Genomic DNA, 10,568 nt, shown 5'->3' with positions numbered 1-10,568 from the left:
AGGGTTCCTTGGCGCAAATTTGCTGTTCCTAAACCTCTGTAGCACGGTTGTCGGCTGGGGCTGGATCATCATTCAGAAATGGCAAACACAAGCCGGAACACACAAGCGTTTCCCTGAAGACTTTTCAAGGGAAGGGACTGGTGGTACGCAAGAGAACACGAGGGAGAAAAAAAAAGTACTGCTAGAAAGGGGCCTCGTGTCGTGGCACCTTGTATATAAGAATGCAACCGGCCTCTCCCCGTCGTTTTCTTGGAGTTATAGTCTTACCGGCCGGCCACAAGAGGGTCGATCAGCAACCAAGCTGATAGCCAGGGGCCGGTAGGAACAGCCAGGAGCATAAATCCATCCATCCCCTTCTTGCGGAGTTGCAGTCGCAGACCGGCAGCTGCTGGACACACTTCTGATACCGCCGGGTCTGATCTCTCTCTCGCCCGCTCGTCTCGGCGCTGGAAACGCCATGGCTGTAAGTTCCTCTCTTCCTCAGCTCCTCGCATGCTCTTCTTCATGGCGAGAACCTTCGATGTTTCTTACGGTTCATTTCGGTTCAACCCCAAATTTTCGGTTAGATTTTGAAGCATACTAGTCTACTAGTTTTTATCTTGTCTTTGCAAGAACAGATTCCCCCCCAAGAACTGGTAATTCCTTAATTCGCTTGAAAGGAGTTGAGTTCGCCTTTGTGCAGTAGGTCCGGGATGCGATATCTGAATCTGGGACCTGAATTTTCTGAAGGAACAAGATGGTCTCTACGATTACTTTACTTTTATCTTGCATCTTGAGCTACTAGTTGTGACTTTTTCTGTGCATACCACACCAAATACATGCGTTCAACCAACCTTCTTTGAGACTTTGAAGGAGCAACCGAATTGCACAGGGTAAAGCAACCGAGTTAGAACTAGAACCCATCTCTTGCCTGAGCTGATCAACCTCTCGGCTTTTTCTGAAACTTGAGAGACATCTTCCGATCACAGTAATTACCCTGGTAGCCTTCATCTCACAATTGGCATACATGATGGATGCATAAAGTTAGAGACGTCGCCAGGTTAACTCACTGGAATACGACGTCCTGGTTGCATATATTAGACTCCTTATTTAATTAGTACCAGCTGCTCTTACCTATTTAGACATTGTCCGTATGTGCACGTAAGATGCTCTGGTACTCTTGACTTGGAACAATTTTTTTTTCCAATTTACAAACTGATGTAAACGTATGAGGCGTCAGCCAGGCAGGCCTTCGCTGTCCATCTGCCTTCAGAAGTTTTGCAGATTGTCAAACCTGAAGTACCAACTGCACTAGCATGTCCTGTTTGGCTTTAGTTTGCACAAGTGGCGAAGTAGAAGCATGTGATTGATTTCTCTATTTAGATAAATACAGTTGATTAGTCCATGCACTGTGTAAACGGCCGGAAGTCATGGCGTGTGGTTTCCTCCAGTTTGATTTGTTTGCCTTGGTCGATCAGCCCATCTACTGCCACCAGCCCACCATGACTTAGTCATGTCAACTTGACCTGTTGTCGATGTTCTACCATTGCAGCTAGTCTTACAATTCTGACTGCTGACCTCCATAGAAGAAGGATAACCCCAAAAAAAAACATTGACTATTGGGCCTAAAAATATTAGGCACTGTTGGAGATGCTCTAGGACTTTCCCTATTTTTTTCAAAACAAATTCCTATTTCAAGTAGCACTAAAATTATGCAGTTATGCGTAATGAACCTGTTGTGTCATCATTAAGGTGTTGTTTTCTTCTGTGTCGCACTAAAGCATAGCCATGGTGCTATCGTGAGTTTACATTGCAAAAGGCAGTTCCACATTTGTTCTAGGAAAAAAAATTTGTGGCAATGGCTGATCCTTCTCGGCCTGAATTGAACGTTTGTGTGCTCGCAGCAGCAGAAGAACGCGCACGTCCCCAAGTTCGGCAACTGGGACAACGATGGCAACGTGCCGTACACGCTCTACTTCGAGAACGCGCGCAAGGGCAAGGGCGCCGGCGGCAAGATGATCAACCCCAACGACCCCGCCGAGAACCCGGAGGCCTTCTCCATCGCCGCGCCGTCGCCGAACCGCTCCGATGCCGGGAGGTCGTCGCCGGCTCCTCCGCCGCCCCCGCGGCACGAGCGCCGCCCCAGCGACGCGCCACCGCGGTCGCCCAGCCCCTACGCCGGGTCGCCGTACCACCGCCACGCCGGCGGCGAGCCTCCGAGGAGAGGCGGCGGGTACAGCGTCGAGCAATCGCCGGTGCACCCGTACAGCTCCGAGAGCGGCGGCTACGGCCTCGTCGCCAACTCCGTCGAGCGGTCCCGGGCCAAGGGCGGCCCGCGCGGCAATGAGACGGTGAGGCCCTGCTCTCTGTAAGGTTGTTGTTGCTCTGCATTGACATGAGCATGAGCTTGGAAAGCTGATCAGTTTGCGCGCGCTTGCCGATGCAGCCGACGAGGGGCTCGGCGGTGCCCAAGTTCGGCGACTGGGACTCGAACCCGGCGTCGGCGGACGGCTACACGCACATCTTCAACAAGGTGAGGGAGGAGAAGCAGACCCAGGCCGGGAAGCCGGGGGCGTTCGAGAAGGACGCCGCGCGTGGCAACGCCGCCAAGCAGCACGACGACGGCTACGTCTCGTCGGTGAGTGGCGCGAGAAAACTCACTGGTCTCGTATGTCCATGTCCTTGCTTGCCCATTGTGCAGTGATCTGATTGAGCCTTGGACCTGGTTTACTTGCAGAAGTTCTCATGCTTTGGATGTTGCAAATAGAGATGCGCTGATGAATGGTGATGGATACAAATGTTGGTTCCTTTGGGGACTCCAAATTTGGAGAAAGGGGAGGTTGTGATTCAGCCTATACTTCATTCCCATTTCTGAAGATTAAACAGTCTCCACAATCTTTTTGTGATAGCTTCACTTTTTTGAAATGATATATAGAGCTGTTCATGGTTTTTTTAAAAGAAAAACAAGAGCTGTTCATGGTTAGTGTTATACTAGAGTAAGCATTGCATTGTTGTGTTGGTTCTTCAGTTTTGAATTTGCAGAATGTGTACCACAGGTTTGAACTCACTCTGAAGTGAATGTACAATATTGGTGTGTGGGTTTGTTCTTGGTACGCTCAAAAGCTTACTGCTGCATCGTTAGAAAACAAAAAAAATATACCCTCTAAAAAAACGAAAATTACACTTGCATATTTTGTTTACTGAAATCAGAACGGTCTAGACGTGGACACAAAATTACTTCCCATTATTATTGTCAATATTGAGGACTCCGCTCACTGGTACTCCAGGTGGAGGGGAGGAGGTGTTGCAGACTTGCAGTTATAGACACACTCTGAATCAAACAAGACATCATCAGGTTTCTGATCAGAGTGCTGGATTGTTATCATGAAACCTCGTCAGTCATCTCTGATTTTGGTCACACAGCCAAAGAGGCAAGAGGCCACCTTACGTCTGTCTCTGAAGTCTGAAGTTTGAACTCTGAATGAAGAGACGAATTCAAGGAGACAGAAACGTTCTCGATCTGGGGTTTGGGCCGCAGGCCATTTGGGCCTCGAGACCACCACTCTCAACCAGAAGAGGCCCAATGCGGGGAGAGTTTTTGATCATGGAAACCTTTTTGGACCATTCATTCATCAACGAGGCATCTCTGATAGATAGGATTCAGTCCTTGTCGGTGAAGCTGATGAATCTCGCGTCTTTATTTCCTCGACTCCTTGGCTGCTTCTTCAGGTCGATTTCCCACTTTCCTTTTGTGCATCATCTTCTTTTCATCCGGTCGCGCACATGGAAATATGCCTCTCTTTATTTCGTTGGGTTGAGAAAGCTCAGAAAGGGCCAAGCTGTCCACTTCGTCCAGAAAAGCTCAGCAGGGCGGCGTCCGGACCGGACTAGATGCCACGCTGGATTTGGATCCGATTGGGCCTGTCCGGGTAGTGGAGACGCATGTGTTGGCGGGGAGGAAACTGAAAGAGTATGTGAGATGCAACGCACATTGTATTGATCATCTCTGGTGTTTAAATACAGGAGATGGCTCAGCGCATGCCGCCTTGGGCGGGCATAGCGGCCACGACGCGCGGACGACGCGCTGGCAAGCGCGACGGACTCGGTCCCCTAACAACCTAGGCAACGGCCTCTAACAAACCATGCAACAGCCTCTAAAGGATAAGTGATCAGCCACTTTTACACCCCCCGCAGTTTGTGCGTCGTCGACGATGCACAAACTGGAGCGAAAATCTTCAAACAACGTAGTTGGCAGCCCCTTCGTCATGATGTCTGCGAGCTGATGACGAGCCGGAACGTGCGCGACACGAATGTCCCCAACAGCAACTTTCTCACGAACAAAATGAATGTCCAACTCAACGTGCTTGGTTCTTCCGTGATGCACAGGATTCTGGGTCAAGTAGACGGCCGATACGTTGTCGCAGTACACAATTGACGCCTTGGACACCGGTTGCAGAAGCTCGCCAAGTAGATGGCGAAGCCAACAGCATTCTGCCGCAACGTTGGCCACACCTCTGTACTCAGCCTCCGCGCTCGACCTGGAGACGACGGGCTGGCATTTGGACGACCATGACACCAACGAGTCGCCCAGGAACACACAGAACCCTGACGTCGAACGTCGCGTGTCGGGGCAGCCCGCCCAGTCGGCGTCGGAATAGCCCGTGAGTGCTGGCGTAGCGATGAAGTTGGAGACCCTTGCCCGCTGTGCCGCACACATAGCGCAAGATCCTCTTGACGAACATCCAATGCACATCTTTGGGATCATGCATGTGCAGGCACGCTTTCTGGACGGCATAGGTAAGGTCGGGACGCGTCAAGGTGAGGTACTGGAGTGCGCCAACAATGCTGCAGTAGAAGGTTGGGTCGGCGATAGGTTCGCCTGCGTCGCTTGGAAGCTTCGCCTTCGTGTCCACCGGCATGGTCGCAGGCTTGCAGTCACTCATGCCCGCGCAATCAAGGATGTCGTCGGCGTACTGTTCTTGCGAGAGGAAGAAACCGGCCGTCGAGCGCTTAACTTGGATGCCGAGGAAGAAGTGGACGGGGCCAAGATCCTCATCGCGAACTCGTTGCGTAGCCGAGTGACGATGTGTTGCAGAACAGCCGGTGATGACGCCGTAAGCACGATATCGTCGACGTATAGAAGAAGATACGCGATGTCGTTGCCTCGATGGAGGACGAAGAGCGACGAGTCTGCTTTGCTGGGGACGAAGCCGAGATGGAGGAGGTGCGTGGCGAAGCGCTGGAACCAAGCGCGTGGCACTTGCTTGAGGCCGTATAATGATTTCCGGAGCAGGCAGACGTCGTTGGGGCGGGTTGCGTCGACGAACCCTGCTGGCTGATGACAGTAGATGCGCTCCGTAAGCTCGCCGTGAAGAAATGCATTCTTCACGTCAAGTTGGTGGACCGGCCAGTCGTTGGCGGCAGCGAGGTGCAGGACGACACGAATCATGGCTGGCTTAACCACTGGCGCGAAGGTCTGATTGAAGTCGAGACCAGGCCGCTGCGAAAACCCACGAACCACCCATCATGTTTTGCGACGTTCCAGTGTGCCGTCGGCGTGGTACTTCTTCTTGAAGATCCATTTCCCTGTGATCACGTGTGCACCCGTCGGACGGGGCACCAGCTCCCAGGTCTGGTTCTGCTGTAGAGCCTGGACCTCGTCGAGCATGGCAGCGTGCCACGCAGGGTCGCTAACTGCGGCGCGAACGGAGCGAGGAACGTCGTCGACGTCGGCGATGTTGGCGTAGCGGGGATTCGGTCGAACGTCCCGGCGCAACGGCACGTGATCATGGGGTGGCCAGGCGGCGCCGACGGTGCAGATGTACTCGGTTGTGCGTCCAGAGGTGCTGCAGGTGGCGACGCAGGGGGACTAGTGCCGGCCACCGGAGTAGGCACGCCGTGATCGGTAGTGGAGGCAGGCGACGGCGGTGCTGGCGTCACGGAGGCAGCTGCTGGAGCCGAATAGGTGCGGCGCGACATGGTGGCTAGCGGGCTGGCACCACCTGGTGGCGCTGAAGCCGGCCCACGTCGAGGTTGCAGCGCGACCGGCACTTGCTCAATGACTGCAGTCGGCGGAGGGGCAGTCGTGGGCGGCACCTGCTGTTCCTGGCGAAACGGAAACACAAGTTCGTCGAAGACAACATGTCGTGAGGTGATAACTCGGTGGGACGCCATGTCATAGCACCTGTACCCCTTGGTATTGTCAGGATAACCCAGGAACACGCACGGTACAGATCGCGGCGCGAGTTTGTGCGGTGACGTGGCTGTGGTGTTGGGGAAACAGAGACATCCGAAGGTGCGTAGGTGTGTATAGTCCGGCTGGATACCGAACAGGAGAAGATGGGGTGTGGCATGGCCTCGGGGTGTGCAAGGCCGCCGGTTGATCAGGTGAGTGGCGGTCTACAGTGCGTCCGGCCAGAAGCGCAGAGGCATTGCAGCGTGAAGAAGCAAGGTGCGGACGCAGTCGTTGAGCGTTCGGAGGATGCGCTCGGCTCGGCCATTTTGCTGGGAAGTGTAGGGGCAGGTGAGACGCAAAACGGAGCCATGTGCTACGAGGAAGGACCGAAAGGCATGGTTGTCAAACTCCTTGCCATTATCGGTCTGGAACGCAAGGATCGAGCGTCCGAACTGAACCTGGGCGAAAGCATGAAACGACACGAGTGTGTGAAATACATCAGACTTTCGGCGCAGGGGAAATGTCCACGTATAGTGAGAGTAGTCATCCAGAAGCATGAGGTAGTACTGATAACCTGAATTACTCAGTACGGGCGATGTCCACACATCACAATGCACAAGACAAAAGGGAAAGGGAGAGACTGTGTTTGATTCAGAAAACGGAAGACGAACATGTTTGCCAATGCGACAGGATGCACAGCTATGATTATTTGTGGGCTTAGAATCAAAAACAACGTTATTGAGGAGACGCCGGAGAGCAGGCTGGCCAGGGTGACCCAAACGAGAATCGACGGAAACCTGAAGGGCGACATCAGGTGGCGAAGACGTTGTGGAGCGCAGGGGGTACAGATCGCCGGTGCTGTTACTTCGGAGTAGAGTCGTCCGGCTGTGTAGATCCTTGATGGAGAAGACAAAAGGGTCAAATTCAACCGAAACGGAATTGTCGCGTGTAAGCCGACGAACGGAAACCAAGTTGTGAATCAAGGACGGCGAAACAAGAACATCATGAAGAGTAAGAGAGGGGGGAATAGCAGCGGTGCCCGAGCACTGGACAGGCAGCGAGGCGCCATTGCCGACAACAATGCGAGAGGTGGAAGGAGTAGCGGTGGAGAGTATACCAGACGAGGAGGCCATGTGTGACGACGTGCCGGTGTCGAACACCCAGTCGGAGGCGCTGGGCGGTGTGGACTGGAGAGAAAGGCCGGTCAGCGCCTGGTACAGCGCAGGGGGGAGCTGGCCGGCAGGTTGGTGGAGCGCCGCCATGGACTGCTGGGGCTGGACCCCCGGACGAGCACCGAGCATGCCAGCCGCAGGTTGGACCTGTGGAAGTCCCGCGAACGGCCAAGCCTGGACCACGCCGTGCCAGGGGTTGTCCCAGGAGGCGGCCGTGGGAGCGCCGCGTGACTAGCCACCAGTGTTCGTGCCGCCCTGGTTGTTGTGAGGGCGGCTGTCCTGCTTCTTGCGCTTTCGTGCACGGTCGTAGTTCCCGCCGGAGTGCTGGCCGCCGGCAAGGGCGGGCCCAGGATTTGGGACCTTGGTATTCAAAATTGTAAGCAGTGGAAAAAAATTTAACAGCCCAACATACATATTAGTAGCACATGATTTAGTACTAACAACATAAATTGTTCATAATCTGAATTCTGAAATTGTTCAACATATAGAAAATAGAGGTACTAAAACAATAAATGGCATTGATAAGGATGCTTACAAATTACAAGATAACTTTTCGGTCCTTCATAGCTTGAAAATAATTGATGATGTCCTCATCCTTCGCTTGAAAATACCACTATCTGCCTTTGATTTTCATTAGTAGGTGGGGCAACAACCTCTGACTCAAGAGGTTTTTTCTTTGCCGCAGCTCTTTGCAAGAAAGATTTCAAATCAATGGCGGCACTACCACCCCTCTTTCTTTTCATAGTTTAAACCTACAAATTAGAAGGATTCAAGATTTAGAAAATTATGACTACATGTATACATTACTGCTACTTTTTTTCACAAATCCATAACTATAATTAATCACAAATTATACATAAATTTCAATTCACCTTGGTTCACTGTCTCTGGTCGTCTTCTTCGCGAACCGAGCTCAGACACTTGCCGGCTTCCTGTCTCAGGCCGTCGCTCCGTCCGGCCTGTCCGTCGCTCCGTCTGGAGTCCGCCGGCCCGCCTCTACCTCGGGCGGCTGAGGCTGCCTTCTGCCGCTGCACGCCATAAAGCAGCTCTGTTTAGATCGAGATCAGCCAGCTTGCTAGTGAATGATTGAGGCCCGCTGTTCATCCATTGATGACTAGTCTGCTCTTGCCCGACAGGATGATGGTTACTTACAGGGTTGAGAGTGGGGTGCTCCCGGAAGCTGTCCTCAAGCACGGCCGCCTGGTCCTTGGACAGACGGAGCTTCTTCCTTGAGCCGTCGATGCCGCAGCCGCCTCTACCTCGGGTAGCTCAGGTGCGTGCCTGGCCGCTGTGCGCGGTGCGCCGAGCGTGCCGGCCTGCCCCTGGCCGCTGGCGACCTGGCGTGGCACCGAGCCGCGGCGGGGGCGCCTGGACGCGCGGCGCCGGCACAGCGGCACTGCAGGGCCGCCCCAGCCCCAGGACGACTGGAACGGACGGATCCGGGGCTGACGAGCGGCGGCCTGCAGCGGTGCAGCCCGCAGCCGGCGGCGGCGACCGGCGATGGCCAGGCGAGGCGGCGGCGCGGGCGCGCTAGCGAGGACGGGGCGGCAGGCGACGGGAGGGCAGGGAGGGGATCAGGGGAACGGCCGAACGGGCCAACGGGGCAGGGGTGGGGGGGTGGGATTGACTCATTTTTGGGCCGTGTGAGGGAATTGGGCCTGCGGTGGGTGGGATGTTTAGTTGTTTTTTGCCCAAATGAAGATTGAGCTCTTAGTAGTCCAGTTTGTAAGTATGATTTTTGTTTTTTTGAATCATATACTTAGAATACACTATATGTATAAAATTTTTGTTCAAAAATAATTGGTATTCAACTGAATACCATTGAATTGAATGGGGCCCGCCCCTGGCCGCCGGCCTGCGGAACGGACGGAGAAGGAGGAGTCGCGGATCCGGCGGCGGGCGTTGCGGGAGAGGCGCCTGTGGAACGCGACGAAGAGAGCAGGGCGGTGGCGGCAGCCTTCTGAGCCCGTGTGTTCATCCAGATTCCCTCCTGTAGGAGGAACGACCGGGCTTGGCGAAACGTCATCCTGGGGCGCGCGGCGGAGATGGTGGTGACGCAGTTGGCGAACTTGTCGTTGAGGCCGCTGAGGAGGCTGACGACGAGGTCGGGGTCGGAGACGGGAGCACCGACATCGCGGAGGGTGTCGGTCAGGACCTTGAGCCGGCCGCAATACTCCGTGATCGTCATGTCCCCCTGGTGAAGCCCGTGGAACTGCTGACGAGCCTGGACAGTGCGATACACGACGTTGTCGAGGAACTGGTCGGTGATGGCGGTCCAGGTGGTGTAGGCGTCGTCGGCCGGCTGGATGACGGCGGAGAGGAGGTCGGAGGAGAGCGTGGTGTAGAGCCAGGAGACGATGTAAGTATCGATTTGCGTCCACTCGGCGTCGTCAAGCATCAGGTTGGCGAACCGAGTGCCGTCGATGTGGTCGAGGACGCCGAACTTGCGGAACGCGATGAGGAAGAAGGTGCGCCATGTGCCGAAGTTGGAGTCGCCAAGATCAAGCGTGACGGGAACGTGGGACTTGATGTTGATCAGTTGAGCAGTGGCAGCCGTGATCGCTACTGCGGCAGCAGCGGCAAACGGGTTGTTGCCCGACGAGCTCGAGCTGGCGGACATGGCGACAGACGAGGAGAGGAGAGGAGAGGAGAGGCAGCGGAAGGGACGACAGGATCAGTAGGCGAATGGTACCTTGAAAGAGTATGTGAGATACAACGCACATTGTATTGATCATCTCTGGTGTTTAAATACAGGAGATGGCTCAGCGCATGCCGCCTTGGGCGGGCATAGCGGCCACGACGCGCGGACGACGCGCTGGCAAGCGCGACGGACTCGGTCCCCTAACAACCTAGGCAACGGCCTCTAACAAACCATGCAACGGCCTCTAGAGGATAAGTGATCTGCCACTTTTACAGAAACGAACGAGATCGTGCACGAGCCGATGGAATCATGCAATGTGGATTCAGACACTTTGTTCACTCGCCGTCAGTCATCATGTTCTCCATGAGCCTGAGCCCTGAAGCTTCCAAAAGAGGCCATGAGATGGATGCATGAGAGAGAGATCAGGCGCTTCAAGGACCTTCAAACGCTAAAGTTTTTGCACGGATGGGTCTAATTTGCGAGACGAATTTAATGAGCCTAATTAATTCTTGATTTTCTATATTGATACTACATTAAATATCCACTAATTATAAATTAGTTACCCTTGTTCGATTCGTCTCGCAAGAATTCTGCAATTAAT

The 10,568-nt window shown here is 54.2% G+C and overlaps 2 protein-coding genes and 1 long non-coding RNA gene across 4 annotated transcripts; 1 reads left to right on the top strand and 2 right to left on the bottom strand.

The window, feature by feature from the left end:
• The first annotated feature begins 235 nt into the window (after nt 1–235).
• On the top strand, nt 236–3,092 carry LOC120679931 (RPM1-interacting protein 4-like). Of its 2 annotated transcripts, none has more exons than XM_039961590.1 (4): nt 236–463; nt 1,884–2,330; nt 2,426–2,617; nt 2,717–3,092. In XM_039961590.1, exons 1-4 carry the CDS (start codon nt 458–460, stop codon nt 2,744–2,746), a joined length of 675 nt encoding a protein of 224 aa, XP_039817524.1. In that variant the 5' UTR covers nt 236–457; the 3' UTR covers nt 2,747–3,092. The 2 variants fall into 2 exon arrangements, with proteins under 2 accessions (XP_039817524.1, XP_039817525.1); XM_039961591.1 differs by having other exon boundaries at nt 254–463; nt 1,887–2,330.
• A 4,628-nt stretch (nt 3,093–7,720) lies between these two features.
• LOC120677479 lies at nt 7,721–8,590 on the bottom strand. The gene is made up of 3 exons (XR_005676342.1): nt 8,479–8,590; nt 8,199–8,354; nt 7,721–8,078 (listed from the first exon to the last, which is right to left on the bottom strand). It is a non-coding gene; the product is annotated as an uncharacterized LOC120677479 (long non-coding RNA).
• A 543-nt stretch (nt 8,591–9,133) lies between these two features.
• On the bottom strand, nt 9,134–9,946 carry LOC120678275. Its single transcript, XM_039959410.1, has one exon. The coding sequence runs from the start codon at nt 9,944–9,946 to the stop codon at nt 9,134–9,136; it is 813 nt and encodes a 270-aa protein (XP_039815344.1).
• Nucleotides 9,947–10,568: the final 622 nt, after the last annotated feature.

The sequence above is a fragment of the Panicum virgatum genome, chromosome 6N (assembly GCF_016808335.1).
Source record: "Panicum virgatum strain AP13 chromosome 6N, P.virgatum_v5, whole genome shotgun sequence".
Classification (NCBI taxonomy): domain Eukaryota; kingdom Viridiplantae; phylum Streptophyta; class Magnoliopsida; order Poales; family Poaceae; genus Panicum; species Panicum virgatum.
Note: the sequence above shows the minus strand (reverse complement) of the source record. Positions and strands in the feature narration are given on the sequence as shown.